Below are 27146 nucleotides of genomic sequence, written 5' to 3'. Positions count from 1 at the left end.
GAGTGGCTCATGTCATGTCGTTTGACGCGAGGATGAGCAGAGGGCATCCTGGCGATTCGGGACGCGACGCGAGTGCATGCGGAGCGCTCGAACCTCCAGTGTCCGCGCTGCGCTCAATTGTGCTCCAGGTATGCGCGATGACGACCGATCGCGAGGTGACGTTTGTCTGCACTCTGACCGTTTCTCGCCGATGCTCGCGCTCTCGGTTCCCTTTTCCGCCTCTCCCTCTCTCCCTCTCTCTTCCCTCTCTTCTCCCTACATGTATAAAATCCCCTGTATCCCCTCGTCCTTCGTCTGACTCTTCATTTGACCCTCTCTCAAAGGTACGCTCTAGCCTGTCTGGGTCCTTGATTGTGACCGTGCTGACGTACATCTGCCAGTTTCACGTGCCAGGTGGACTTGGAGCCCTGACCCATGGTGTCCGTCGCTCACCGCCGCTCAGAACCACACTTTGTCAAGATGGCCGCATCTCCAACGCTGTGCTTGACCCTGGAGATGCTGACCTCGGAGGGACCGTCACGCTCTTACACTTTTCTACGCGGCATTCTCGTACGAGCTCTCGGATATGTGCCCCCTTTCTTCCGCAACCTTGCGACCTCCCCTAGCAACAAGCCATCGATCTCTTCAGCTCCTCGGATTGTACACTTGTTCCTGAGCTCTTGTCGAAGTGCCAAGAAGTCTCCGTGGTCTGGTCGAGACGAATAGTAACCGGACAGCGAATAAATTGAGGACGTCTCCGAGCAGTGCGGGCACTCGACGAATCTCCATGATCACAGCATTGCCGCAAGTTTCTTCGAGCGACCGCACTGCTCAGAGACGTCTTGAACTTATTCGCTGTCCGGTCACAATGCGTCTCGACCTGACCATGGAGCTCTCAGCACTGCTATAAAGTACTCAGAGACAAGTTTACGATCCGGGGGACGGCAGAATGTTGATGGCTTGTTGAATGGATCCGGAAGGCGCGCGCGGATTACGATTTGTTTGATTGGATGGCAATACCACTCAGCAGCTTGACTAGGACGATAGCAACGATCGTAAAAAGAGGTAGTGATCATACGAATCGACCGCGAAAGACGTTTCTCAAAGCATATTGTTCGATGAGAGAAGCGCGAGAGGTTGCCAAAAACCTTTTGGCTACAACAGCAGCTGTGTATATAGTCTATAGTCGCTGACGCACAAGGCCTATAAAACAGGGGTAAGTCAGCGTGTGCACGAGTTTAGTCGCATATGAGAAGCTTACCGAAGGTCTCGCCAAGTCTGGTACTTTGGCATGTCGGCCCGCGACTTTGCCGGTATCGATTCGGGATTGTACGATCGCAACTGATCGACTGGGTTCCAACAAGGAAATACAGCCGAAAGCCGGACGGCGGAAGTTGCTGGTCGGCGGAACTCGCTTGACAGAGGGACTCGTAGAACGAGACAGCGTATCAAGGATAGAGCTGGTCACTTGAGTTGTGTACGTCTGTGACCTGAGCCTGTCAGCGATGAAGCGAAACAGATCGAGGGGGCAGACGCGGTCGTCCGCAAGGTCGAACCTACTCACGCGAAGGCTTTCCCGCTCAGAAATACAGACTGTCCTCTGGAGGTGACCCGTTTTCACTATCGCGAGCCTCACGAGGCCAAGAGTCTCTCGGTCTGAGCCCGCCGCAAACCAAGAACCCTTCGCGAGATTCTTTTCGGCTGCTTTCGGGTTTGATCCACTTGACGACCTTGAAGTACTGTCGCAGTCTGGATTGAAACGGTTTCGTTTCGTTCGAGGTAAAGTGCTTCATGACGAGTTGGTAAGACGAGATGGGCGAAGGGGAGAGAGTTTCGAGTGCAAACGAGAGGGCCGATTCGCACAGGGTGAGCGAGAGGGCCGAGTCTCGAAGGGTTGATCCGGTCGTGTTTGCCATCATGTCGGACAGTACGAGATCGACTCGAGGGTTGCTGCAAGACGTGATGCACGTGAGTGGAAGAGCTTCGACCGCCGAGGACAGATAGGCATGTCACTGACGATTTGCCCGTCACAGCGACGAGAGTCTGCTTTAGCTTTGCTTGCGTCGTTGGGTTCAAAAAGTCGCCCTTGACGAAGCCTACTCCCTCGAGGGCTCCTAGGTTCGCAAGCTTGAGCGGAAGGAGGTCTACACCGACGATTGCGCCGGTGCCATCGAGCGATCGGTTCGCAGCTTGGATCCAGCCGCCGGGCGCGGCCCCGAGGTCGACGAGGACCATATCAGGACGGATCAGGTTCAACTTGTCGTCTAATTCGACGAGCTTGAACGCCGAACGCGAGACAAACTCGTTCGCGGTCTGGCGTTGGCGCACGTACGGGTCATTGCGCTGTCTTTGAATCCATACTGAAGAAGATGCCGAGCTTGAACAGCGTGTGAATTGTCGTGCCGGGGCAACGAATCGCGACATGATGCGAGTTGCAGCTTGACAAGTATAAGAACAGCCGCAGCTGCGCGGGCCAGTCGCTGTCCACCACTCTACCACGCCGTCGCCACGCTAGTTCAGTCGACGATGACTGCTTCGTCGACAGCGAACCACAAGTGAGCTCTCGCTGGGTCAGCTGATCGAGAGGGACAGAGCTAAATGTCGATGTTTCATCCTCCAGTCCAAACGAACCGCCGCCCAAGCCCATCATCTCGCCCCCAAACACCCTCACACTGTCCCAGATTGTCACTGGCTGCAAGGTCTACGTTCAGCGACCCGTCCAGCGCGATGTACCTGTCGAGGAGGTTCGGAAAGCAGAGATTCTCTCGATCCGCGAGCGCAAGCTCGGTAGGTCAGAGAGGAGGGAACGCAAACAGCGCATGAAGCAGGGAGAATCAACAGAGCATGCGAGCGACACGGCCGATTCGACGGCACAAGGACTCGACCGGCTCGAGTACTACATTCACTATGTCGAGTTCAACAAGGTGACTCGCTCGTCCTGCTCGGTCAAGTACATCCCCTTCTTCGAGACTGACACCATGCATGCCTACGCGTAGCGTCTCGATGAATGGATTCCAGCAGCCCGCATCTTGCTCTCGAAAGAAGTCGAATGGCCCATCCCGCCCGCTCCCGCACCTTCGACCTCGACCTCGACGAGTCACAACCAGAAAGACTCTCGCAAACAGTCTCGAGAGTCCTCCCTCGTTGCCGGTCAAGCCCCACCCTCACCCGGCGGTTCGACCGAGATCAAAAAAGCTGCCGAAGCGAGTCAATTGCTTCGCAAGGCCGCGATCAAGGCTGCTGCGACCCAAGCGTCGACGGGCGGCGCAGCAGGCACGAGCAAGAAGCGCAAACTGTCGGCAGGAACGGATGGAGTTCCGGGCACTCCAGATGCCGACGACGAGGACGACGGCGATGCAGAAGATGCCGACGGTGACGCCGAGATGAAGGCAGGAGGAGGCAAAGACAAAGGATCCGATGATGCCGCGTCTGCAGCGGACGGCGGAGAAGGCGGTACGTTCTCGAAATCGCAAGAAATCGAGAAGCTGCGGACGCAAGGCTCGATGACTCAATCTCACTCGGAGGTCTCGCGGGTCAAGAACTTGGACCGGATCCAGATCGGCCGTCACCTGGTTGAAGCCTGGTACTTCTCGCCATACCCGGTCGAATACGCCCACACGCCCATCCTCTACGTTTGCGAGTTCTGCCTCGGCTTCTGGGCGTCGGAGAAACAGATCGAACGGCATCGCACCAAATGCACCTTGCGCCATCCGCCCGGAAACGAGATCTATCGACACGAAGAGATCTCTTTCTTTGAGATTGACGGCCGCAAGCAGAAAACCTGGTGTCGCAACTTGTGTCTCCTGTCGAAAGCGTTCCTCGACCACAAGACCCTCTACTACGATGTCGACCCATTCCTGTATTACGTCATGGTCTCCCGAGACGAAACAGGATGCCACCTGATTGGGTACTTCTCGAAGGAGAAAGAGTGCGCCGAGAACTACAACGTTGCGTGTATCCTCACGCTCCCGCAGTATCAACGCATGTCGTACGGCAAACTTTTGATCGAGTTCTCGTACGAACTGAGCAAGAAGGAACAAAAATTGGGCAGTCCCGAGAAACCGTTGTCAGATCTCGGACTCTTGTCGTACCGAGCGTACTGGGCCGAAATCATTGTCGACCTATTGATCAACACGAAGGACGATATCACGATCGACGAGATTGCGAACCGCACGGCGATTGTTCATGCCGATATCATGCACACGTGCGTCTCATCCTCGCTTCCTTTCCTTCGGAATTACGATCTCACGCCCTGCTTGCGTGCAACAGCTGTCAAGTATTGCAATTGCTCAAGTTCAGTCAGGGGCAACATCATCTCGCCGTTTCGCCCGCCGTGCTTGAACAACATGAACGCGTGAAAGCGAAAACGCGGCGGAGGATCGACCCTTCGAAACTGATTTGGAAACCCCCAGTCTTTTCAAGGCAAGAGCTGCGCTTTGGGTTCTAAGCGGTAATCAGAGGTGGACCCTGATGGAATCGGGTGGTACGGGTCATGGATGTTTTCGGCTACTCGCTGTTGGTTGTCACGTTGTTGTTTCGATTAGACTGTATTGTAATTTGTGACAGGAGCGATAGATCATCTACAGATCAAACTCGTCGCTGTCGCTATCATTGTTCTTCTTTGCCCGGCTTGCCCGTGTCCCTTGCCGGATCCCGCTCCGTCTGCCACCGCCTACGAACGCCTGATCATCCTCGCTGTCGTCCCCATCGTCCTCTTCGTCTTCCGAACTCGGTCTCGGTTGACCTTCTCCTGTCTTTGTCAACGGTTTCGTCGCGTCCGATTTCGACGCGAATTGAGACGAGATCGGATCTTGACTGTAACCGACTTTGTTGTGAAAGTCAATTCCACGGAATGCAAACAAGATCCTTTCGACATCTGAGCATCGAGAAGAAGGTATCAGCTTGCCTCGTTGGCTTTCGAGTGTCAAGGAGTTGAGGAGACTCGCCTCTCAAGGTCGCCTTCAACCCTCCAACCGATCCGAGTCCGACCACTTGACCCATCATTTGACCTTTACGGTAGATGAGCATCGTTGGCACGTTCTTGTCCGGGTAGTTCTCAATGCAGTGATCCGACACGATCTTGACGAATTTCGTTGAAGGATACAGGGATGCGAGTTGATCGAGGATTGGCATCAGTACTTTCGATTCAGGGATACTGAGCGTCACTCGACAATCATCAGCTCGATCCTGAATCTTTCGGCGCGAAAGGGGGAGAAAGGATGCGTACTAGTCTTTGAACAGCGTGCAGACGACTCCGATCCCCCATCCTTCTGGTTCACCTTCAAGCTCTTCGTTGCTCGCATCCGTCACTTCTCGTTTGTAATCGACTTTGCCGATCGGGTACACTCGTCCAAACTTGCGTTTGCCCAACCGTTGTCGTTCCAACTCTTTCCTCGCTTCGATCGCGCGTTCTAGCTCGTCGCGTCGGATCGAATCGTCTTTGTCGAGATCGAGGTCTTCGAGGTCGAGTTCGGACAGGGTGGGAGAAGGTGGAGCGGGAGGAGGAGAAGGCGAACGAGTGTCCGACTCGTTCGCTTTCGGAGGCAGGATCCCATGTTTGCGCAGCGCTTCGTTGAACTCGGTGTCTTCTTCGTAGTTGAGAGCAGGCTGTTGCATGAGAGTTGAGCGATTCAGGTGGTGAGCGCATGCAGACGCTTGAAGACATTCAATGAGCACTGGCGTACCATGATGGTCCGTGAGCTACTGCACCCTCTTCACTTGACGGAGAATGTCGATCAAGGGGAGAAGCTATGCGGATCAGCGGGAGTAGCACTGATCAGCACCACGTTGTGCGATTGATCGGTTCCCCCTGTCTTGTCTTGAGTATTTAACCCGCGAGTTTATCACACACACACACACACACACACACAATGTCCAACACCGCTGCTACTGCCACTACAAACGGCCAGGAGGGTTCGCTGAACCCACTCCAGCCGTCTGAAATTACCGGCGAACCCGCCACCAACAACCTCCACACCGCTTCGGACCTCCAGGCGACCATCGCGTCCTGGAGTTCCGCCTCCCAAGTCGAGAAGAAAGCGGTTCTCCACGCTTTCGAGGCCTATTACAAGCAGGCCGGACTTGAGGCGGGCAAAGCCAACAAGACGAAGGCCAAAACCCTCTTCGGCGACCCCGCTATCACCAACCTCTCCAACGCCGCCCTGGCGCAGGCAGCAAGATTGCTGCAGGTACCCGAACAGGAGATACCTGCCCATACCTTGCGCCACCGGGTTACAAGCCCAGGGGCGGGACATGCCGCAAAACATGTCCATATCGTTCCACTCCTGGAAGACATCGCAAAGCACTACAACGGAGGCATCGCCTTACCTTACGTCCCCTCCGTAGAGGTTACGGAAGAGCTCCAACCCCTCGTTGGAGTTGTCGCAGGGACCCGGATTGCTCATATCAATCCCGCCCGGGACAACCTCCCGTTGTCCTACGATATCGACGTCTCCTTCCGAGATGCAGAGGCATTGGCGAAGGCGCTGACGACCGCCTATGTCCGTCACGGGCAAGCGGTCCCAACCTCTTTTGCCCTTCCAGAGTCGCTCAAGGGGATCGTCGAGCTCCGTCTGGAGCTCAAGAACCTCGGCCTTCCCGACGACACCATCGTCGATGCTTTCAAGCAGATCCTCGAGGGCAATGAAGCGAGACTCCTCAAGGTTGTCAAACATTTCGAGGTTACGCACTTCAACAACGGGCCGGAAACCTACCGCTTCGGCGGAAAAGTCTCGGCCTTTGTGCAGGTCCACGACATCACAGTCGATCCTCAAGGCGCATACCGCAAGGTACTCGCCTCGCTCTTACCGACTTCAATCATGCTCGGGGGTTCTCTTCCCCTCCCAATTCGTCACAATTTCGAGCAGACCTTCTGCCCACGGTGCAAGTTCGCAGGCCATGAAAGTGCTGCCTGCCCGAGATACCCTTGCACGTCCTGCAACCGCGCAGGACACGTGTCTACTGACTGCTCTGACCCCACGGGCAGAGCGCGCAAGATCCCAGGTTTGCTCCCGGGCTTCACTCCTGCGCGCAAGACGCAGCCCTGGAGCACGATCCCGATTTCGACTCCTCCCCAACGAAACCTTACCCGAACAGGCCTCCCGTTCAAACCTCGACTCTCGCAAGCCAACTCGACCCCCTTGGCCGCAAAAGGAGCGAGGCTCTCGGGTTTCCGCCACCTAATCGACGAGTCTGACAACTCGGAAAACGACTCGGACGACAACGAAGGGTGCCTTCAAGGAACCCTCTTCAGTCCTTCGATCACGAAGGCAGAACGCCGCGCAGCGGCAAAAGCTCGCAAGGCTCAATCCTCCTTCGAAGGCAGCGAAGGCCACGTGGCGAAACGCCCTCGCGAGGATTTCGAGTCGGCTTTTCCGCCGCTCCCTTCCTCCTCAACGCAATCGGCCTCAAGTCGCGCTACCACCCAGCAAGGTCGCGCTTTGTCGATGTCGGGCTCGCTCGACAACTCGCTCCCCGCTGCCTCGACCTCGACCTCTACGGAGGAAGGGGTACAGACTGAGAACGCGGTGGCGATTGAGCAAAACCCGAATGAATCTGGGGTGGTTTCCCCCTTTGACGAAGTCCCCTCTCAGCCCACATCGAGCAAGCTCGCCGAGCAAACCACTCGCACCCATTAATGATTTTTTACACTCATCACTTGGAATGTTCGGAACCTTGCAACAGCAAGAAACCGCGCTTTGATCCTCAATTTCCTCCAATCTCTGCCAATTTCCTCTTCATCGCCTTCTATCTTTCTTCTACAGGAACATCACTTGGACGACGCAGGTCTCGATGATCTTCGCGCTTCGCTCCCTTTCGAGGTCTTCTCGACCCCGCACCTCATCACTCTCATTCCACCTTCACTCTCGTCGCTCCTGGTCGAGCCTCCGAGCCAACACCAATCGAGTGACGGGAGAATCCTCACTCTCCACCTTACGCTCTGCGACTCCGCTCCGCTCGAGGTTGTAAACGTTTACGCCCCGGTCCGAGACGAGGATCGAAAGCTTTTCTTCTCATCTTTCTCTTTCCCTCATCGACCGCACCATCTCCCTCTTGTAGCAGGAGACCTCAACGACTGTCCTAACCCTCGCGTTGACAGAAAGTACCAGACCGGCCATCGGTCACACTGGGAAACGCTTGTCGCGCGCGCCCCAATTCATCTTGAAGACGCTCTCCGCCTTGTACACCCGTTCAAGGCGCTCTTCACTCGCCCTCACATCAAGAACAAGAAGATCGTGTCTTGGTCTCGCATCGATCATATCCTGATCGGATCGAAGCACAAAGCCTGTGTGCGGGACGCTTTTATCAACTTCACCGCTCCCGCCTCAGATCACCGGCCCGTGATTGCGCACCTGGACATTCCCAGTTCATCGCAAATCTCTTCTCTTCCGACGACAAACGCGAACAGCACTCGCATCCACCCTTCCCTGTTCTCTGATGTGCATTTTGCCGTTGCCTTCGAGACCTGGTTCCACTCATCCTTATCGCCACAGATCGCCTCTCTTCCTGCTGATTATCGATGGGAGACAGCAAAAGGACAAATTGCCGCCTTTGCATCTCAATATGCACGACAACGACGGGCCTCCCACCAGACTCGTGAACGCGATTTGGAGAGCCAGCTGCAAGCCCTCGAAGCCACAGCCAACCTCACTTCAGCCCACGCTCTCCAATGGAGAACACTCCAGGATGAGCTCCGAGCTCTCGCCTCTGCCCGTTCGCGCTCAGTTTTCCTTCGGACCTCGGTCCCCTTCTTCCCAGACGCAAACCTGCACGCACAGACGCTTCACCGAAAGCTCGCTACGCGAAAGAAATCAACCACCTTCCGCACAATCCAGCTTGCCGACTCCTCTCGCACAACCGATATCGAGACAGCGCTTGCTCACGTTCAGTCACACTTCTCCGCACAGTTCTCCCCGTCAGAACGCGACACTGAGGAGGTTCGTGCTGTCCGGAAAGCCTTTCTCGAGCCGATCTACTCCTCAAACACCGCCTCAGATCCACGTTTTGCACGACGTTGGGACCCCGAGCAAGCCGCGCGACTCGACCTCCCTTTCTCCGCGAAAGAGGTCTCGGACGCGATCGCATCAGCCCCATCGTCCTCGAGCCCCGGCCTCCTTGGTCTTCCCTACGAGTTCTACAAACAGAACTCCAGTCTGCTCAGCCATGAGCTTGCCGACGCTTTCAACGCCGCATGGGAACGAGGAACCCTCCAGCGATCTCAAACAGAGGCGCGCGTTCGCCTCCTGTTCAAGTCTTCGAAACCGAACGCAGACGATTCGCTCGTCTCGCACTACCGACCGATCTCCTTACGGGAAACTGACTACCGTCTTCTAGCTCGCGTGCTCGTCAAACGCATCAACCCGCTGCTCGAACAATCCATTCCAGCAAATCAAGTCGGCTTTGTTCCTGGTCGTCAGAGTTCGGACGCAGGTCTCCATCTGCAGCTGCTCGTCGAAGAGATTCAGGCTCGCAACATCCCACAGGCGACGCTTCTCTCTCTCGACCAGGAGAAAGCGTACGACCTAGTCGACCACGACTGGGTCCTCGCCAGCTACGAGGCTTTCGGTGCCCCGCCTCGCTTTCTCGCCCTACTCGCCGCGCTCTACGACTCCAGTCGGCTCGTAGCACGGTACAACGTCAACGGCTTTTTCACAGAACCGGTGCCGCTGAAATGCGGTCTCCCTCAAGGTTGCCCGCTTTCATGCGCATCGTGGCTCCTGTCTTTCCAGCCTTTCTTGGACTCCCTCATCCGACGTCGCATCTCCCTCACGGTTTTGGAGCCGCTCAATGGGATCCGGAGCGAGATCTTCACGTCACTCGCGTTCGCTGACGACTCTATCCTAGTGGTCGAGTCGCTTTCGCACGCGCTCCCTCTTCTAGAACAGCTAGCTGTGGATTGGCGCCTCGCGACAAATGGTCGGCTCAACACATCCAAGACATCTGCGTTCGCAATCGGACCAGCGGCACGCGACGATCCGGCCGCCTCACTGGCGGCGTGGACTCGACCAGAAGAATCGACAACATGGGCCGGGTTTCCGATCTCCCTCGAACCTCAGCCCCGCGACTTCTACGAGCATCTTCTCGTCAAGCTCGAGCGACGTTGTACAGGAGCGCGAAACCTGTACACCTCGCTTCGGACTCGAGCATTGTACGCCAACTCGAGAATCGTCTCGCTCTCGCTTCACGCCCTCTCCTTTTACCCCGCCCCGAACGACTTCCTCACTCGACTCCGGACGGTCCTGCTCGACTTCGTATGGGGATCAAAGCTGCACGACGCGAAGAAGAAGCACGTCTTTCTACCGGTCAAACAGGGAGGCCTGGGTCTGATCGACCCTCACGATCTCAATGAGGCGAACAATCTTCGTCGATTAAGTTCTTTCCTCTCTAACAGTCATCCGCTCGCGACGGCCCTCTTGCAGGCCTCTTTCCGCCGCCACGCCCCGCAGCTTCCAGCGTCTTCACCTCATCGCTTTCTCGCTCGCAATCCGTGGTCGCTTCTACGTCGTTCGGTCACCTCTTTCGCGCACCCTCTCTGGCTCTCCATCGCAGCCACGGGGTCGCGCATCCACCCATCTCATGTCGACCTGAACTTGTCGACACTCACCGCGTCCGAGGTTCTAGCACTCCCACCATACCTGCTCCTGCCGCACGATGCCCTTCGGTCCTTCGACCTCGTTGCTCAGCTCTATCCAACGTCCGACGGCACCATCCGCACAATCGGACCAAGCTATGGCGTGCTGGCGCGCGCGCCCACAGGAATCAAACTGGCTCGGACTCTATGGTCTGTCTTTGTTCGTACTCACCCTATTTTCTCTCGTCTTCTTCCCTCCTTATATCCTAGTGTTCTTCTTCCGCATCCTGTTCCCCCGTTGTCCTCCTTCTTCACCATCTACGGCCTCCCTCCCGCCTTCTCGACCTCGCGAGCTCGTCGTCGCCTCAATGACCTCCGACCTCCCGCACCGCTTGATCCGAAACTCGAACGGCTGTTTGCCTCTCCTCCATCCTCGGAGGCACTCGTTCGGAGGACATGGAACTGGATACACACCGCACCGGCGACCGCTCGCGAGGCCGAAACGCATTGGAGACTGCTGCACAACGGTATCCGGGGGCGGCCGCAACTCTCTCACTTTGCGCCGGATACCGACCGCACCTGTCTCTTCTGCTCTACGGCCTCCGACGATGTCGTTCACGCTCTCTTCGAGTGTGACTACTCGAAAGAGTACTGGTCCTCCCTGCTCGACCTCCTCTCCTCGTCGCTCTCCGGAGCGTTCACCGCGTCAACCTTTGCGCCCGACGAAATCCTCCTGGGGCTGCCTACTCTTCGGCTCCTCCTCGACGATAGCGACGCCTTCAAAGCTCGGGCAGTCGTCGCGGTCGGGCTGCAAACGCTGGTGGACACGAGACGGTCCCGCATTCAACAGAATCCACTCCTCTCCTCCCCCCTCCCTTCGGATCTCGCGGTTAAGGCGGTTGAAGACATTGTTCGACGACTCTCGTAAGTCTTGAATTACGGAGTACACAGAGGAATTAGGCAGCTTTAGGCGTACCGTGCCGTTCACACCAAACCTTTTTATTCGGTGGTTGAGTGCGAGAGTCTGGCTCCTTGCGTGTCCGGTGAAGAAACACTTTTGTTGTATTATCTATCACTTAGCACGTTGTGACTTGTTCTACCTCTGTGAAAATGTATCTCTCCCTTCTACAAAAAAAAAAAATTATGCTTATTCTGCATGCCACCATCACCATCCTGCTTCAAGACTTGATACTACTGCAGAGCTTGCATATACAATTTAGGTCTATCGAGGCTACAAACCAATACCAGCAAAATATGATGCAACATGCGGATGGAGTGAATACGGTGAGAGGAAGCATAATGAAGTGAATGTCGTAGGAGATGTACGTTATATGTTTACATGAGGAAGGGCTGATAGGCGGAAAATTGAGCTTAGAGGTGATCCAATGCCCTATCATTCCTTCTTGATCCAGCGAGAGCGAGCCCTGAGTTTCGGACCGTTTTTGTAAAGATACTGCAGCATTATACCCTGGTGAGCTTTCTCGCAGAAGCTAGAGGATCACAGAAAAAACTCACGTAAAGTGGTGCGATGAATACGAACGAAACTCCAGCTAGGAGGGACGATCCTCCGCCAACTCCGAGACGCGTGAAGAACAAGTGTCCCACCAGCGGAAGTCCGGCTCCGAACAATGAGCGAAACAGAGCCGAGCCAGCGAGGATCGAAGCGGCGTATTGCTCGTACGAGAGCGCGAGGTAACTGCAGGTGGCAACGAGTCAGACACACGTTCGACGCGTGAACTTCCTTGTCAGAGCGACTTACACCGAAAGACATTGAAACATGTAGAACACGCCCGGAAACTGTGTAGTTATTCGTCAGGACAGGGAACGGTAGAGAGACGAGAAAAGTGACTCGCGTATATCGCTGCGCCGATAGTCGGACCAATCCACAGGATCGAATCATACTGACCGAGCCAGCCAAACAACAGCAGGGCAACACCGATGAATGGCGCGCCCATCAGGGCAAGCTCGAGTCGTTCTTCGGGAGGTACGTTCTCGAATTCGCGCTTCAGTCTTGGAATGTAGTGGTACTTCTGGTACAGGATGTACACGAGGAGTGACAGGGCTCCGCTGACGTAGAACGCGAGGAAAGGTAGGCCAGATTGCCCGAGGTTGAATCCACGCTTACTGTGGACACAGGCGAGCGTGAGCGGGAAAGCATCCAGGCTATCGTGAGACAACTTACTCGGTGAAGACGATCGGGAACGCCTCGAACCTGTACGATCTCTCGAGTCCGTGAGCACAAAGTGCAATGAGAAGCGACGTGGAATGTGAAACGAAGTTCACCAGAGGTAGAAGACACCGTAGACAAATGCGAGCAGCGTATTCGTGAAGAGAACAATGGGATCTCCGCAGAGAAGGAACGCTCGCCAGATAGTTGTGCCAATCGTTTGGAAGAGCTTCGCGTCGTCCTGGAAGTCGAGTTCTTCCCGAGTGACCAGCTTGTCGTTTCCAGTGAGCTTGCGCAATCGAGTTGCCCGTTTCCGAAGAATAGTCGGCCCGTATGTCTCCGGTAAGAACAGAAAGGTGAAAATGAAGGCAAATCCAGATGCGAATATGAGTTCGTAGATTGAAAACCGCCAGGTTGTGTTCATGACTGCGAACCCGCCAATGACCGGCGAGAGGATGGGTCCGCAAATCGCCGCACAAGCCCAGACCCTGTTCGCAAGGCTGATATCAGGAAACGCAGCTTGTTTCGCCATGAAAAGGTGCGTGACTCACCCGAGAGCGTAAGGAACATGCAATGAATCGTAAAGGTCGATAAGGGCAGCTCCTCCTCCAGAAAGTGGTGGCGCACCAAAGAATCCAGTGAGGAACCGAAACACGAGGATGACAGCGTAGCTGTCAGAGACGACGATCGGGATCTGAAAGATCACAAATACAAACATGCAACCGACAAAGACGGGCATGCGACCGATGTGAGGAATCTCTTGCAAAGGGGACCACAACACTGCGAGCCACACGGATCGTCAGTACGCCTGTCGTAGAGCGAGGCAGAATTCGACGCACTCGGACCAACACCGCTGAGAGATCAGAATGGAATGGTCAAAACGTAGGTCGCGTTTCCAGGTAAGAGATAAGGAAGGACTCACTAGCCAAGAATATAGAGAGACAACGGCAAGACCGAGACCACTCTGCTGACTCCAAATTCTTCCTGCAGACCCGTTTCTGCTGAAGCTACTAGAGAGGCGCCGAGGTAGACGCTGAACGTCAAGAGGCAGATCTGGAACGACACGAAGAGCTTTTTTGCCCGGCTGAAGTTTCTATTGGCATGCATGTTCGTTAATCAGTGACGGCTGCTCGCAATGACCGCCGCGGAATTGGATGAGGTGTGACCCACTGTGGATTCTCGGGATCATTTGGTCCTTCCCAACGAACCAGAAACTCGTAGTCGTCCTCGAGTCCTTCTTGCTTGACCATCTTCGGATCTCTCATCATTCTCTTTGTCCAATGCTCATGCTCCCGTTTCTTCCGTGTCTCCGTGTTCACTGACGAACCACTGTCCGATCCCGCGACGGATAGTGGCCGTTGCGGCTCTTGCGCTGACGAGCCACGCTCGAGGTCTTGACCTCCTTGGAGCGGTCGAAGCGGTAAAGATTCGGTTTTGCGGCGCTCCAGATCGACAGCTGGCTGCGGCGTCACCGTCCTGGAGTGGTAGCTCGCGGATTCCGGGGGATAGCCGGAAAGAACGGAGGCTCGAGGCGACGACTTCGGGGTGCGGGTGCTGGCGACCAGAGTCGGGTCGCTTGCGCCGTTGAGCGGTTCCGTCTGTACTGCCGGAAGTAACCGCTCAGGGATGACGTAGGAAGGTCGCTGATCGGGATAGGGCAAGAGTCGACCTCTTGATACCAGGTTGACGAATTGGCCCAGTGGAGCATCGCGTATGATGTCCAGCATCTAGAGGACGAAGCTTGTGGTCGAGGTGTAAGCAGCGGGAAGTTACTAGGACAAGCCACAAGAGGGCATGCTGCTGAAATGCATGGAACAGCCAAAACGAGCCTGCCGGAGGCGAGCGAGCGAGCGAGCGAGCGCATGAAATTACGACGTCGATGCTGCCTGCGAGTAGCACGATCGACGGCCCGTACTCATTTCACATACCAATAGCTCGAAGCTGATTGGCTCCGACCTCAATATTGATTTTACATAGCCCTTCTCGCGATCGTCACCAGTCTATTTCGAAATAGGCTCTTTGTGCGTAGCCGTGCTGTTGGCCGACCCTCCTGTGGCTGAATGCTGACAATTATTGTACAGTATCTTGTATTGCCGACGGAGCTAGCGAAGGTATGGTTCGAGCAATCTCTTCACGTAAATCGAAGGCACTGTAGGTTGATTAGCTTTGGGCTCGTTGCATACAGAGCTTGTCGGGCCGAAAGTATAGTCGTGGCTGCTCAGCTCGCAGGCTGATTCGCGTGTGAGCATTGTCTGATTGAGTGCGCGACGCGGCGAGAGGAACTTTCAGGTAGGGAGCTTTAGATCAAAACCCCTGCAGCTATAATAGCTCTGAGCGCGCGGCACGGTTCCTTTCGTTGTTCTCGCTCTCATCTGGCGGTCATTCACGTTGCCTGCGGTCCCCAATCAGGTCATAGTATATGTCACTGCCACTTCTCGGGAGCTGGGCTTGAATGTTCGATCGAGTTGCTATTTACAAAGTCGAACGAAAAGGACAACAAATCTAGTATGAAACATTGCGATTATTAGGTTAGCGACATTTGTGTCGCGAGTGCTATGGGGTTCGGTCGGTTGCAAATACGGAGGCTCGAAAGGTGAAGCGGTTTGGCGAGATTGCGAGGAGGGAGCAGACATGTTGACTGTCGCTGCTTATTGAGACCACTTGCTCCGCTCACGAAGCTTGTGGCCGTACTTCCACAAGGCGATCAACGGAATGATCATGAGAGCGGAGAGTCCAGCAAGGAGGGAGCAAGCACCTCCGACGCCGAGATGGTGGTAGAAAGCCGCTCCGAACAATCTGTTCACGAGAATAGAATCAGCAACTATCGGATCGCTTGCCGACTTGAAGTTGCAACATACGGGAATCCTGCCGCCATACCACTCCTGCAGAAATCGTTGCCAGCCTGTATGGGGGGTATCGTGAGCACTCAGCTGGAAGTGCCGACAGAGGGGACACGCTTACAAAAACGCTCGCAGCGACCGAGGGGTAACTCTGGGCGAGGTACAACAAGATACACTGGAAGCAGTAGTAGATACCAGGGAACTGCAAGAGGAAGTTGACAGTCAGGGCAAGTCCTGGAAGGAATGGTGCTGCAAGAAGAACTCACGTAGAGACTTGCACCGATGGTGGGCACAATCCAATGAACGTAGTCATACTGACCGCTCCAACCGAAGATGAGGAGGGAGACGGGGATGAAGATGGATCCACAGATTGCCAGCTCGAGCCGACGCTCCGGGGCAAGCTTCAGCTCGGTCTCCTTGAGCTTCGGAATGAAGTACCACTTCTGGTAGAGGATGTAGACCACAAGTGTAAGGGCACCAGACACGTAGAACGCCAGGAAAGGCAGGGTCGACGGGAGAAGACCGAAGCCGCGCTTTCTGTCATCGCCATGAGAGTGTTAGTTGTGTTGAAACACGACAGAAAAATGATTAATTTACTCAGCAAAGACGATGGGGAACGCCTCGAACCTGTAGAAGAAGATTGTAAATCGCCGACCAAAGAAACCAGTCTGATTATACTCACCAGAGGTAGAAGATAGCTGAAAGAACAGGTTGGAGTCAGCCAAGCTTCTTTAAAAGATAGGATAGCAGTTACATACCGTAAATGATGCCGATATACATGTTCGCAAAGAAGACAGCGGGCTCAGCGAAGAGCTGGAATGCACGGAGGATCATCTTTCCACCACTGGCGGCGATACCCGGCGAATCTTGCGCTTCGAGTTCTTCCTTCGTCATGATGAGTGGGTTGCCGGTCAGCTTGCGAAGGCGGCGCGCACGCTTGTAGAGGATGTTGGGGCCATAAGTCTCGGGGAGGAAAAGTGACTGCGGTACTAGGGTCAGCCAATAGCTCTTCTGCGGGGCGTACTCGACGAAGATGCTCACCATGACGATAAAGGAGAAGCCAGAGAGCCACATGAGTTCCCAAATAGTCCACTTCCACCCATTCGCCTGAGCGGCAGCCGCTCCAACGACAGGTCCGAGCACAGGTCCGCAAACTGTACAAGCACTTGTCAGCACTGTCCGTCTCCACGTCTGATCGTAGTCTTGCACTAACCAGCTCCGACACTCCAGATCGCCATCGCGTAGCCGAGCATGTAGGGATCCCATACATCGCCGCAGGTTGCACCACCCGTGGCGAGACTGCAGAAACCGACTTGTCAGCATCGCTGAGGGGAATCGCCAACCGCGCGAGGGCGAACATGCTTACCAAGGAGAGCCGAAGAATCCAGTCAGAAACCTGAAAGCGAGAAGGGTTCCGCTGTAATCCGTGTGCGTCAGCTGAGAGGCTAGCGATTGTATGAGACACCTAGAGAGCAAGACGCACAAGTTGCATGATGGGAGGATCATCGGGACTTGGAAGAGTACGAAAATGCCGAGAGTAGCGTGGTAGACAGGATTGCGACCGAGCTGGTGCGTTTCTTGAAGCGGAGACCAGAGCATAGGACCGAGTCCATATCCTGCAAATGCGGAATTTTGTTCAGTATCGTCGATCTGTATGCTCCAACCCGCTGGGTAGGTCCTGAAGCCCGAATTTTGCGTCCCCGAGGGCTTTAGCACTCACCAACAATGAAAAGCGAAAGACCTGTGTGGAACGGCTGGATCAGATTTTGCACTTTGCCTGAAAGAGCGCGAGCGAACTAACCGAGAATGGATGCAGTTTGCGAAACGCCGAACTGCTCCATGACAGATTGCTCTCCGGGAGTATAGATTGCCGAGCCCATGTAGACGGAAGCGGTCAAGAGCGCGATGTCGGCAGTGACGAAAATCTTCTTGTTGGTCGACCAGTTTCTATGGTGGATGCAAGCTGGGTGAGCCTCGACAGGTTGCAGAGATGACGACTGGTGCTCACTGAGGATTCTCGGGATCGTCATCACCATTCCAATCGACAAGGTACTGGTAGTGCTCATGTCGACCGTCCTCGTTTGCTTTCTTTGGGTCGGCAGTGAGCTTGTAGGCCCAATGGTCTTCAGTCTTGACGTTCTTCTTGTGTACTTTCTCGCCCTTCTCGTTCTTCTCGCGAGCTGCGCCTTCTTCCTCGTCCCGCCCAGCACCTTCGTCCTCACCAACGCGGGTTTGGCTACTGCTGTCACTCCGACGGGGTCTCGGCTCGCGTTCTTCCCTCTCGTCGTTTTGCTCGTGGTCGGTTGGGTGTAGGCGTTTGACGGGTTTGTCGGCTTTCCTAAGGGTACCTGCATCGACGTGACCGCGGGGTGCATTGCGGTTTTGTTCGACGTGATCATTGTCGAATGTACGCTCTTCCCGAGTGTAGTTGTGGCTCTCGTCGGTGCGCGCAAGCAAGTGTTCGGGAACGACGTAGTCGGGACGGTCTTCTGGGTAGGGGAAGATCTTGCCCTTTGAGACAAAGTTGAGGATCTGGCCAAGCGGCGCATCGCGCATGAGGTCGAACATGCTGACGCTGGAGGAGCTTTTGTGTCGCAGTGAGTGGTGATTCGAGAGGTTAGTGGGAGGGAGAAGGCCGTCGAGCCGTATGAACGCACCGTGCCGCAGGTTCGGCCTGTTCTAGCGATAGGGATCGCTCGTCCAGGTTACGACATTTTTGCAACCTACGATCGCTGAGTGTCGAGGGCAAGCGCGTCGATCACAAGTGTCAGTCTCCGCGAAAATTATCTCGAGACGACGTCATGACCGATTCTACAGTAATTCGCGAAAATCGCACCAACAATGCTTTTGATCGGCCTGTCGGAACCGGATAGATCATCCGTTATCTGATAGACGACGGTTGATAAAGCGATCGAGCTCCTAGACAATCTACGCTTTCAAGTTGCTGCAGACGAAATTAGCTATAGATAAGTCTCTCTACTCCTGTTGGCCATGCTCGGCGGCCAGCCCACCGAGATGCAGCTTGTCAGGACCTCCTGGACCGAGCCTGACTCTCGCTGATCGCAGTATCGTGGTAATGCCAGCCGGTTCGGTGCCGCCGCCGCCGAAGTCGCCACCGCATCTTGCGCGTTCGCGCTCGGCCTCCCGATCTCCGGCGTTTTCGGCGCCGGACGAGAGGAACCAGTTGCTGTATGACACATCGAGCTCCGCCGAAATCGCCGCGACAAGTCTCGACTGTATGTCTCCCTGAGCTCACATTGCGATCGCGACCCCTGACTCTTCTTGCGGAAACACAAGTCGCGATTGGACGAGTCTTGCTCGTCACTACCATACTAGTTTCTAAAGCAGCGGGGAAAGAAAAAGCAAGCTCTACATTCAGGAGAAATCGGAAGGCTGTCTCGGACGAATCTCGATTCGTCGCAAACTAGTCATCATAGAGTTCAAGCGCCGGACTCGGCTCGTCTGACAAGCTGCCATCGGCGCAACAAGGCGAGCAAAGCGAAAGTACCATCTATTTACAGGGCTTCAAAGTTCTACTTTCCCAGGACCTTGTTGACGAGGGATTCGGCGGTCAATTTCGCGTTCTCCACAATCGCAGGACCATCTGCCTGCACTGACATCCATCCAACGCCCTCAATCTTGAGCTTCTCTTCCGTGCAGTACTCGGCAGCGTTCCACTGCAGTCGACCTTTCAGATCCGACTCGCCATCGACCGGATAGTCCTTTCCCCCTTTCGCCTCGTACGTTGGAGACTCCCGTGCGACAATGAACACGTAACGATGGAACCGGAAATCTGGCGAGGGCGAGGGTGCAAGGTATTTTGTCACGTTCGCGTTGAGTCCAAGTTGGTGTGCCGCTCGCTTCGTCTTCGAGTCGAACAAGATCCCGCTCTGCAACCAATGCCGCACCGGACCAAGCTTCTGTTCTCCCTTCATCAGCAAATCTGGGTCGGTACAAATGATTGTGTAGGATGCCGAAGGATCCTGTGTGCATAGGATGAGCGCCGTGCCGGATCAGATTCAAGCTATTCGCGCGAGTCGGCAAACGACGAAAGTGGAGCTCACGGCCGCTGGGAACTCGATCTCTGGAACCTCTAGCACATCTCGTCGTGCAGGTGTCTCTCCCCTCGAGACCGTCACGTTCGGGTAGACAATGTTCAATCCACTTTTGATCTCGGTGACGCGATCTTCCGGAATCACTTGAGGGATGATCTCGGCTTGGCGCAGCGCTTGAATGAGGTCCTCTGCCATGGCGTAATGATTGAGCGAAGTAGTGGTGGGAGAGATGAACTGAGGAACGTCGCGTCCAGCGAGACATGGTGCGCGTCATCGTGGAGAATGAATGACCTTCTCTATTTGCGACCCGCCTGTGGCCGATCGCGATCCGAGGTCAAGCTCGATATCGCTCTCGCTGCACGAAGTCGACCGAGCTGTACATGCCAATTCACGCTGAATCTGATTTGTTGTAGGGGACCAGGGGTACCGGCTGCTCTGCAAACCTTCGAATAGCCTCTGCGTCTCTTTAGCCTGCTACCATGGCCAAGAACTCGCGAGCAGAGTTGTGGCATCGCTGATGTCCGACAGACGAGCGATCGAGAGCTCGTTCATTTTCCAGGTCCAAGACAAAACTACACAGATACAACAAGGGGAGGGGGAAAGGGAACGACGACTCGGGAGGTTCAGCGCAAATGGTGCAGGGATCAGGTAGCCTCGACGACAAATTCCATGAGCACGTCTCGGACCTCGTCATTGTCGTCTTCAAACTTGATCTTGTAGATCCTTTCTTTTATTTTATTCTGTCATACGCGAGACGTTCAATTTTTTTCGCTTGTCGTAGAAGATAGGGAGCTCATGCTTACTTTACCAGTTCCGGTAGAGACCGCATACGGACCTCCTTCAATCGTTGCAGCATAGAAGGATGTCGTCTCGGGATACAGAGCGAGGACCGAGGTTCCGCCAGGATAAGGGTGTTCGGGATAAGTCCGCTCGTCAAGCTTATCCGGCAGCGGGATGATCGATTTCAGCGTCGTGTTCCATTTGCTGTACAGTTCCGAAGTGAGCGTTCTGAATCGTAAAAAGTCAATAGGGAGAATCGGGGCTCACCCTCCTTCGGGCGTCGGATTCGCTGGATCATAGTCGACGTCTTCAACACCATACCTGTGTGCAATTATGGACATAAGCTATGGCGCGTTTGACAAGCGCGAAAGAGGACAGACCGATTCTTGTCTCCTTGGATACAGCTGATGATGCGACCGAGGATCCAGTCTCCTGGTGCATCCTTCTTGGACTGGCGCACACAGATCATGCGTCCCGGTTTGAGGGGCAGTTGCGCTTGGAGGTTCTCCTTTCTGCTCTTGATGGTCGATTTCTTGGGGATCCCGATTTGCTGCAAAGCTTGACCGGAACCAGAGTGAGCATTCTGCAACGGTGGCAATTGACCTTGTTTCGACGAAGTCGTGCGTGAGAGTGGTGCGGCATGTAGTGCAGCCCCGTCATAGGAAGGCAATGGTGAAGCCATGGCAGACGGAGCTGGGGAAGACGCAGTAGAAGCAGTGTCGATTTTCCGCTTCTTCGTATTCTGTGTTGCTCGCTTTGATGCATTGCCTGTGCGAAATGAGGATCATGAGCAAGTGCGTACATCACCCCGATTCTGTTCGGATTGGATTCGCACCAGAAATGGTTGTGTTTTCGAGAGCCATCGGTGTCTGCACCGCCATGAGTGCATCGAGAGTCGAAATCGCAAGATCAAGTCGTCTGCAGACGAACGCAATCAGCGCTTCCAAGTTGTAACAAGCGGGCGAAAAGTGAAGGAATGCGAACCTCATTTCGTCATTTGCCTGCTCCTCGATCGTGTCGTACCCTTTGTCCAGTCTGACCTTGATGGCCGCTATCGGCTTCTTGTCATCTTCGAGCTCTGCCTGAATCTGGTTGATGCTCTTGAGAGTCGAGTTGATCGCGCCGGTGAACCCGATGTAGTCTCGTAGTTGCGCTCTCAGCTGCGCGGTGAGCTGTGTCGGATCCGCACTCGACACCATGCGAGACGTGTAGAGTCGAGTCGGGCAGACAGAGTTGCGATGAACGAGTAGTTGTGATCAAGAGTGTTTCAAATCCCCATCTGTCTCACCCTCCACTCGCTTTGCACCGCTACATAGAGAACCATTTTCGAGCCTACCTACCAGGGACCGACGCGCTCAAGGTACGCCCAGCGTATCCTCACCGACACTCGATCTACGCAGCGGCCGCCGAATCGGCGAGCGTCGAGCCCGCGGCAGTCCCCGGCATTTATATCCCGGCAATCCAACAGCCTTGTATCCTCGCCCCGAGATCGCCTTGAGAGGTGCAGACGTCATCCAATACTGTACAAGCTGCTCAGCGTGGTATCCGAGGCTTCCCAAGGGTCCAGTATCCGACTTCCCCACCCCTAGCGGCGCAACTACCGCCAGCCATCATGACCGACCTAGCGTATGAATACGTCGACGAACATATCTCGACCTCGCTTGAATGTCCAATATGTCGGTGAGCGGTACATGCCCCAAATGATCGTTCTGCTTGCGATGTCAATGCTGATCTATCCTCATGGCTAGTTCTCCGCTTGTCGATCCGGTCATGCCTCTCGCCTGCCAACACCTGTTCTGTCGAACCTGTCTCGATCGGGCTCTCGACCTCGCACCGACCTGTCCGATCGATCGAACGAGGATTCGCGACCGTCGAAGAGAATTGGTCGAAGCGCCTCGAGTCGTGCAAGACTTGCTCGGCGAGCTCAGGATCCGGTGTGACGCGTGCAGGGAAGAGATGAATAGAGACGCCTGGAATCGCCACAGCCTCGAATGCCTGAACAAGACCGATGCAGAGACTCGGCAACAGGTCAAGGGCAAAGGGAAAGCAGTGCATGATCAGGAGCAAGAATGCAACTATACGGAACGATCAGACGATGACAACGAATCTGAGCTCGCTGTGAGGAACATCCTTTCAACGCCTCGACCGGTAATGTGCGACTGACGTCGATCTCTGACCGTCTCAGCCACGAGATCGCTCGGGTTCTCCTTCTATTTCGACATGCCGATACTGCGACCAGTCACTACTCTCGACGTCACCAGCAGTTCACTTCCTTGAAGCATGTCCACTCGTTACAACTCCCTGCCCACACGCCTCTTTCGGCTGTGTTTATGTCGGACCTCGCGAAACCCTCTCTACCGATCATCTCTACTCGGAATGCGCATACGAACCTCTCAAAGAGAGCTTTGAACGGTTCAGGGAGAAAGAACGAGAATGGGAAACTGAGAACTGGACCTTGAAGCGTCAGGTTCAGTCTCTCGAACAGAGACTCGAAGACGTTGAAGGGATCTTGCAAGGGACGAAACTCTCGCTCGGTGACTACCTCGCGATTCCTCCAACGTTCGAACCTGGTGACAAGATCGTGCCACTGCCCGACACTCTCGCATCTCTCTCGTCTCGTAACGCTACCCTGTCTGCCTCTCTCTCGACTCTTGCTCAATCCCATACGGAATCTCTTCACGCGACGCAACATCTCGTCGACGACATGAACAACATGCGCAACGTGATGGGAGGCATGAGGATGCAAATGGCAGATCTACTCCGAACGATTCAAATCCTATCTTCAACCCACCCTTCTCCCTTCGTTCTCGCACCCGGAGGGACAAACAGAAGTAGTTCATTCCGACCTGGGTTCGACAGTCGCAAATCGGATTCTTCTTGCGACGAACACGAAGTCGATCCAGATTTGTACCTCTCTTCACCATCAAGCTCCGACCCCGAGGAAGATTTGCCGTACCTCGGATACCCTCCGACATCATCTCGACTCGATCCGATGAATCGAAGTTCTGGAATAGGACCTCGATACCATCCTCATCCAGGCATTTATGGGGCAAGTGTAGGTCCAGGAGGAGGAGGAGGAATGACGGGTTGGAATCAAGGTTTGGCAGCTACGCAAGGTCCTCGCCTTGGACGACATCCTGTAGGACTTGCAAGGATGAATGGAAGAGTCGTCGGTGGGATCGGAGGCGGGATGAAATTGTGATCGCCTTGAGTTTTTCGCGGAAACGTTCTCGGGCATTGCAGTACCATTCGAGAGAACCTTGATCGATACGAGCCTCTACAGATTGTAGTTGTCTTTGCGAACCAACATGAAGTAGATCAAGCGTTTCGACCATCTATGAGGATCTTTGACAGCTTTCTAGATACAGAGGCAGCGGCACGCACCAAAGACTGATGAAATAAGGGAAAAATAGACAATGAAAGATGTCCTTTTTGCGGGCACATTGATGGTACAACAACGGAACCTCTACTACATACTAGAAATGACGAATCTACGTCTGCGATCTAATGACAGGTCAGCTCATCTTTTTGTATCGAGAACACAAGGACACAAATCACCTATTCCTTCCTGCCGACCGTACTATTCGGGTCCCCTTGTACAGTACTTCCAATTCCATTCCACCAATTCGACTTGTCCTCTTTCTTGTCGATCGGATCGTCTCTTCGAACTTTGATCGGAAGCAGCAAATGATCATCCCGAAACGTGACATCTCCAAACCCTCTCGATCCATCATTCGTCAAACTCTTTTCATCATCATCCATCGCTTCGTATCGAGCGTAGAAGACTCCTCCTGCAAGGACGAACGCGACTCCGACAAAGTTGACGAACGAGAGGTGCAAGTCGAAAATGAGAGTCGAGACGAGGATCGTCGTCGCTTGTGCCGCTTGAGCTGTGAAGAATGACGATCAATGATGTGATCAGGATCAGATGTCTTGATCCTTTTAGGAGGGAAAAACGCACCGGTGATGGCGAGAGCAGGAGGTTTCGTTCGCCTCTCGGCAACAAGTCCACACACGACGACTCCAAAGCTCAGTACGCCGTTCAATACGATCTCGAGGAGATGTTCTCTGGTAAAATCAGGCGAGCGCAAGAACCTCCACAGTTTCTGTACCTCTCCGTTCGCGATCGCGAACAAGGCGCAATGGATCATCGACAGGGGAGACATGCGAGCGAGAATGTCGAGCGGGTGTAAATGAAACCGATCGGACAAGAGGCGAGTTGTCAAGAGAGATTTCGACGTGAGGAGGAATGTCGACAGGATGACGAGTAGCGAACCGAGGGAATGCCATTCTTCGTTGAGCGAGGTGAACGAGATCCCGAGGAGGACCAGCAAGAGTGACGACGATGTGCGCAAAGTCGTGGTCGAAGAGAAGAACACGAGCGAGACGAACAGCGTCAAGATCGGAGCTGCCGCTCGGACCGACACGTGAAACTGTGGGTCTCGACAATTCGGGTCAGAATTCCAACATGGTCAAGGGCACAGAGAAAGAAAGTTGTGCTCAACAGGTACGGGTATCAGTCGGAGTGCCAAATTCGAAGCGGCAATCTCGAGCGAAAAGACGAGCGCGACCATTTTCATGATCGATTCGCGTTTTGGGGTGAGCTTGATTGGTTTGTAATGTCCCATCTTGACGCTGAGCATGGTGCCGAGGGTTGCACACGCCATCTGCCACGCGGTGAGGAGGAAGGTGATGCCCTGAAAGAAACCCCTTAGCAACGATTTGTTGCTGATTGTTGACGACACCGCGACGAAAAAGTACGCAAGGAGTGACGGGTGGAGCGAGACGAGAAAGTCGACATAGACGGAAGGCGTCGAGGCCTTGACGGCGATGTCAACGAACGGCTTCGAGAGGCGGCGAGCGAGGGACACGGGTACATGGCTCGAACCGGGCAATTGCGCGCGACGCCGCGGCACGGTTGTCGAGGATGCCGGCGAGCCGATCCGGGACGGGATGGGAGACTCTGGAGGGGTATGAGTTGGCGAGCATGCGGGCGACGGTCGGATGCGGTTGATCAGCAGGATGGTCGACTGCTGCAGCGGATCCGAAGATGGGGGAGCCGCATCGCTCGCGAGGTACACGGCCGACGCGCGCCGGTTCGCCGCCGACGTGGCACCAATAGCCCCGTCTGCAACCGCGGTCGGATCCAGCTCGAGCTGCTCCATGTCGTGACTGCGGGCGGGTTCCGAAACGCAGGCGAGTCGCGGCGGTATCCGGCTCCCGCCGCCAGTCCCACGTGCGAGCCTGCCTGTAGCAGTGCGGCCGCTAGCAAGACCGTGTTGGATGGGCGTCGGAGCCGACGAGGGATGCTTTGCGGGACCGAAGCGCGACAAGTGGTGCAAGCGGACGGCGAGTGTATGCAGTGCAATTCGAGAAAAAAAGATCGCAGCCGGTTCGAGGCGTCGCTCATCTCGCCGCACTCAGACTCGCTCACCGATAGTTCGACAGCAGCATGGCGCCTTCCGCAATGATGAAAGACCTCAAGCGCAAGCGTACGCAGGAGGATGGAGCAGACGAAGTCGCAGAGAAGACGCCCGTCTACAAGCAACGAGTCCTCGCCATCTCGTCCAGGGGTATCTCGCAGAGGCAGCGACACCTCATGGCCGACCTCATCAGTCTCTTGCCGCACGCGAAGAAAGGTCCGTCGTCCCGCGTTGGACCCTCGTGACGCGGAAATTGACCGTTCGACATCGCCTCGTTCGCTGCAGATGCCAAACTCGAGGACAAGCACTCGCTCCCGTCCCTCAACGAGATTGCGTACCTCTCGTCCTGCAACAACATCCTCTTCTTCGAGGCCCGCCGACAGCACGGCGACTTGTACCTGTGGGCCGCCAAAGCGCCCAACGGACCTTCGTGCCGTTTCCACGTTCTGAACGCACACACGATGGACGAGATGAAGATGACTGGCAACTGCCTCAAGGGCAGCCGACCGATTGTCGTGTTTGACCAGCAGTTTGACGAATCGCCCCACATGAAGCTGATCAAGGAGGTCCTCACTCATGCAAGTCTTGCCGTTCTCGTAGCTCTGGATTTCTTGAGTTTTGCGCTCATGCCACCTCCTGTCTGTATTCCCTGTGACACAGATCTTTGCCGTGCCCAAAACTGCGCGACGAGCGAAACCTTTCGTCGACCATGTCATCAACTTTTCGATTGCCGACGGAAAAATCTGGTTCCGGAATTACCAGGTACGATCTCGCTGGACGTACACTCTCCTCTAGAAGCACAAGTCCTGACTCTTGGTCCACTCTGCAGATTATTGATACCCCTCCTGCCGATGCGATGGCCGCCACCTCTTCGTCCTCGCGAGCGATCACTGAAGCACAGGCAAAGAAGCTCGCGCAGAAGGAAGGAGCAGCTCACTTGTCCCTGTCTGAAGTCGGTCCTCGGTTCGTCTTGAACCCGGTCAAGATCTTTGAGGGAAGTTTCAATGGCGCGTGCATTTACGAAAACAAAGGTTCGTCAACTTTTTTCTATTACTCGAAATACTTCCCATCCATTATTGATCTCTTATCCGTTTTTCCGATTTTGTATGACAAACAGAATTCGTACCATCTTCGGCACTCTCGTCTGGAAGGAAGTTCGAACGGGCAAAGAAGTACAAGGCTCGCAAGGGACAACAGGAGGAACGCAAAGTTCGTCTCGAAGAGATCATGCCTGGTCACCGCGACGATCCCCTGGAGAAGCGCAAAGTCTTTGCTTAGATATTGTGTCCCGCTTTTGTCTGGGATTGGCGCAAGAGCAGCAGCACAGGGATT

At 54.9% G+C, this 27146-nt stretch overlaps 11 protein-coding genes across 11 annotated transcripts; 4 read left to right on the top strand and 7 right to left on the bottom strand.

Annotated features, from left to right (window-relative positions):
* Positions 1 to 1559: 1559 nt before the first annotated feature.
* Positions 1560 to 2403, bottom strand: MRM2 (21S rRNA (uridine2791-2'-O) methyltransferase; the record flags this gene model as incomplete). Its single annotated transcript, XM_076679211.1, has 2 exons — positions 1560 to 1929; positions 1997 to 2403. 2 exons carry the CDS (start codon positions 2401 to 2403, stop codon positions 1560 to 1562), a joined length of 777 nt encoding a protein of 258 aa, XP_076533735.1.
* A 102-nt stretch (positions 2404 to 2505) lies between these two features.
* On the top strand, positions 2506 to 4426 carry ESA1 (NuA4 histone acetyltransferase complex catalytic subunit ESA1; the record flags this gene model as incomplete). The annotated part of the gene is made up of 4 exons (XM_076679210.1): positions 2506 to 2534; positions 2600 to 2903; positions 2976 to 4183; positions 4249 to 4426. The coding sequence occupies 4 exons, from the start codon at positions 2506 to 2508 to the stop codon at positions 4424 to 4426; spliced, it is 1719 nt and encodes a 572-aa protein (XP_076533734.1).
* Positions 4427 to 4559: 133 nt separating this feature from the next.
* On the bottom strand, positions 4560 to 5666 carry JCM15063_001957 (uncharacterized protein; the record flags this gene model as incomplete). The annotated part of the gene is made up of 4 exons (XM_076679209.1): positions 4560 to 4855; positions 4926 to 5134; positions 5207 to 5586; positions 5664 to 5666. 4 exons carry the CDS (start codon positions 5664 to 5666, stop codon positions 4560 to 4562), a joined length of 888 nt encoding a protein of 295 aa, XP_076533733.1.
* Positions 5667 to 5849: 183 nt separating this feature from the next.
* JCM15063_001956 (reverse transcriptase family protein) lies at positions 5850 to 11477 on the top strand (the record flags this gene model as incomplete). The annotated part of the gene is made up of 3 exons (XM_076679208.1): positions 5850 to 6859; positions 6965 to 7487; positions 7743 to 11477. The coding sequence occupies 3 exons, from the start codon at positions 5850 to 5852 to the stop codon at positions 11475 to 11477; spliced, it is 5268 nt and encodes a 1755-aa protein (XP_076533732.1).
* A 465-nt stretch (positions 11478 to 11942) lies between these two features.
* JCM15063_001955 (MFS transporter) lies at positions 11943 to 14443 on the bottom strand (the record flags this gene model as incomplete). Its single annotated transcript, XM_076679207.1, has 10 exons — positions 11943 to 12002; positions 12065 to 12245; positions 12309 to 12346; positions 12403 to 12673; positions 12732 to 12761; positions 12833 to 13204; positions 13268 to 13496; positions 13556 to 13569; positions 13639 to 13809; positions 13887 to 14443. 10 exons carry the CDS (start codon positions 14441 to 14443, stop codon positions 11943 to 11945), a joined length of 1923 nt encoding a protein of 640 aa, XP_076533731.1.
* Positions 14444 to 15364: 921 nt separating this feature from the next.
* On the bottom strand, positions 15365 to 18124 carry JCM15063_001954 (MFS transporter; the record flags this gene model as incomplete). The annotated part of the gene is made up of 14 exons (XM_076679206.1): positions 15365 to 15512; positions 15575 to 15618; positions 15678 to 15758; positions 15823 to 16093; positions 16154 to 16183; positions 16239 to 16254; positions 16315 to 16537; positions 16598 to 16710; positions 16770 to 16855; positions 16923 to 16973; positions 17040 to 17172; positions 17277 to 17297; positions 17358 to 17503; positions 17565 to 18124. 14 exons carry the CDS (start codon positions 18122 to 18124, stop codon positions 15365 to 15367), a joined length of 1923 nt encoding a protein of 640 aa, XP_076533730.1.
* A 965-nt stretch (positions 18125 to 19089) lies between these two features.
* JCM15063_001953 (YbhB/YbcL family Raf kinase inhibitor-like protein) lies at positions 19090 to 19806 on the bottom strand (the record flags this gene model as incomplete). Its single annotated transcript, XM_076679205.1, has 2 exons — positions 19090 to 19539; positions 19621 to 19806. The coding sequence occupies 2 exons, from the start codon at positions 19804 to 19806 to the stop codon at positions 19090 to 19092; spliced, it is 636 nt and encodes a 211-aa protein (XP_076533729.1).
* Positions 19807 to 20255: 449 nt separating this feature from the next.
* Positions 20256 to 21590, bottom strand: SGF29 (Sgf29p; the record flags this gene model as incomplete). The annotated part of the gene is made up of 6 exons (XM_076679204.1): positions 20256 to 20351; positions 20415 to 20595; positions 20659 to 20712; positions 20772 to 21159; positions 21227 to 21309; positions 21376 to 21590. The coding sequence occupies 6 exons, from the start codon at positions 21588 to 21590 to the stop codon at positions 20256 to 20258; spliced, it is 1017 nt and encodes a 338-aa protein (XP_076533728.1).
* Positions 21591 to 22003: 413 nt separating this feature from the next.
* JCM15063_001951 (uncharacterized protein) lies at positions 22004 to 23593 on the top strand (the record flags this gene model as incomplete). The annotated part of the gene is made up of 3 exons (XM_076679203.1): positions 22004 to 22071; positions 22140 to 22509; positions 22577 to 23593. The coding sequence occupies 3 exons, from the start codon at positions 22004 to 22006 to the stop codon at positions 23591 to 23593; spliced, it is 1455 nt and encodes a 484-aa protein (XP_076533727.1).
* Positions 23594 to 23949: 356 nt separating this feature from the next.
* Positions 23950 to 25556, bottom strand: JCM15063_001950 (uncharacterized protein; the record flags this gene model as incomplete). The annotated part of the gene is made up of 3 exons (XM_076679202.1): positions 23950 to 24281; positions 24353 to 24824; positions 24897 to 25556. The coding sequence occupies 3 exons, from the start codon at positions 25554 to 25556 to the stop codon at positions 23950 to 23952; spliced, it is 1464 nt and encodes a 487-aa protein (XP_076533726.1).
* A 287-nt stretch (positions 25557 to 25843) lies between these two features.
* BRX1 (ribosome biogenesis protein BRX1) lies at positions 25844 to 27092 on the top strand (the record flags this gene model as incomplete). Its single annotated transcript, XM_076679201.1, has 5 exons — positions 25844 to 26030; positions 26100 to 26392; positions 26475 to 26576; positions 26644 to 26845; positions 26932 to 27092. The coding sequence occupies 5 exons, from the start codon at positions 25844 to 25846 to the stop codon at positions 27090 to 27092; spliced, it is 945 nt and encodes a 314-aa protein (XP_076533725.1).
* Between the last annotated feature and the right edge of the window lie 54 nt (positions 27093 to 27146).

Source organism: Sporobolomyces koalae (assembly GCF_050403365.1).
Source record: "Sporobolomyces koalae JCM15063 DNA, S_koalae_JCM15063T_v1_ctg20, whole genome shotgun sequence".
In the NCBI taxonomy this organism is placed as follows: domain Eukaryota; kingdom Fungi; phylum Basidiomycota; class Microbotryomycetes; order Sporidiobolales; family Sporidiobolaceae; genus Sporobolomyces; species Sporobolomyces koalae.
Note: the sequence above shows the minus strand (reverse complement) of the source record. Positions and strands in the feature narration are given on the sequence as shown.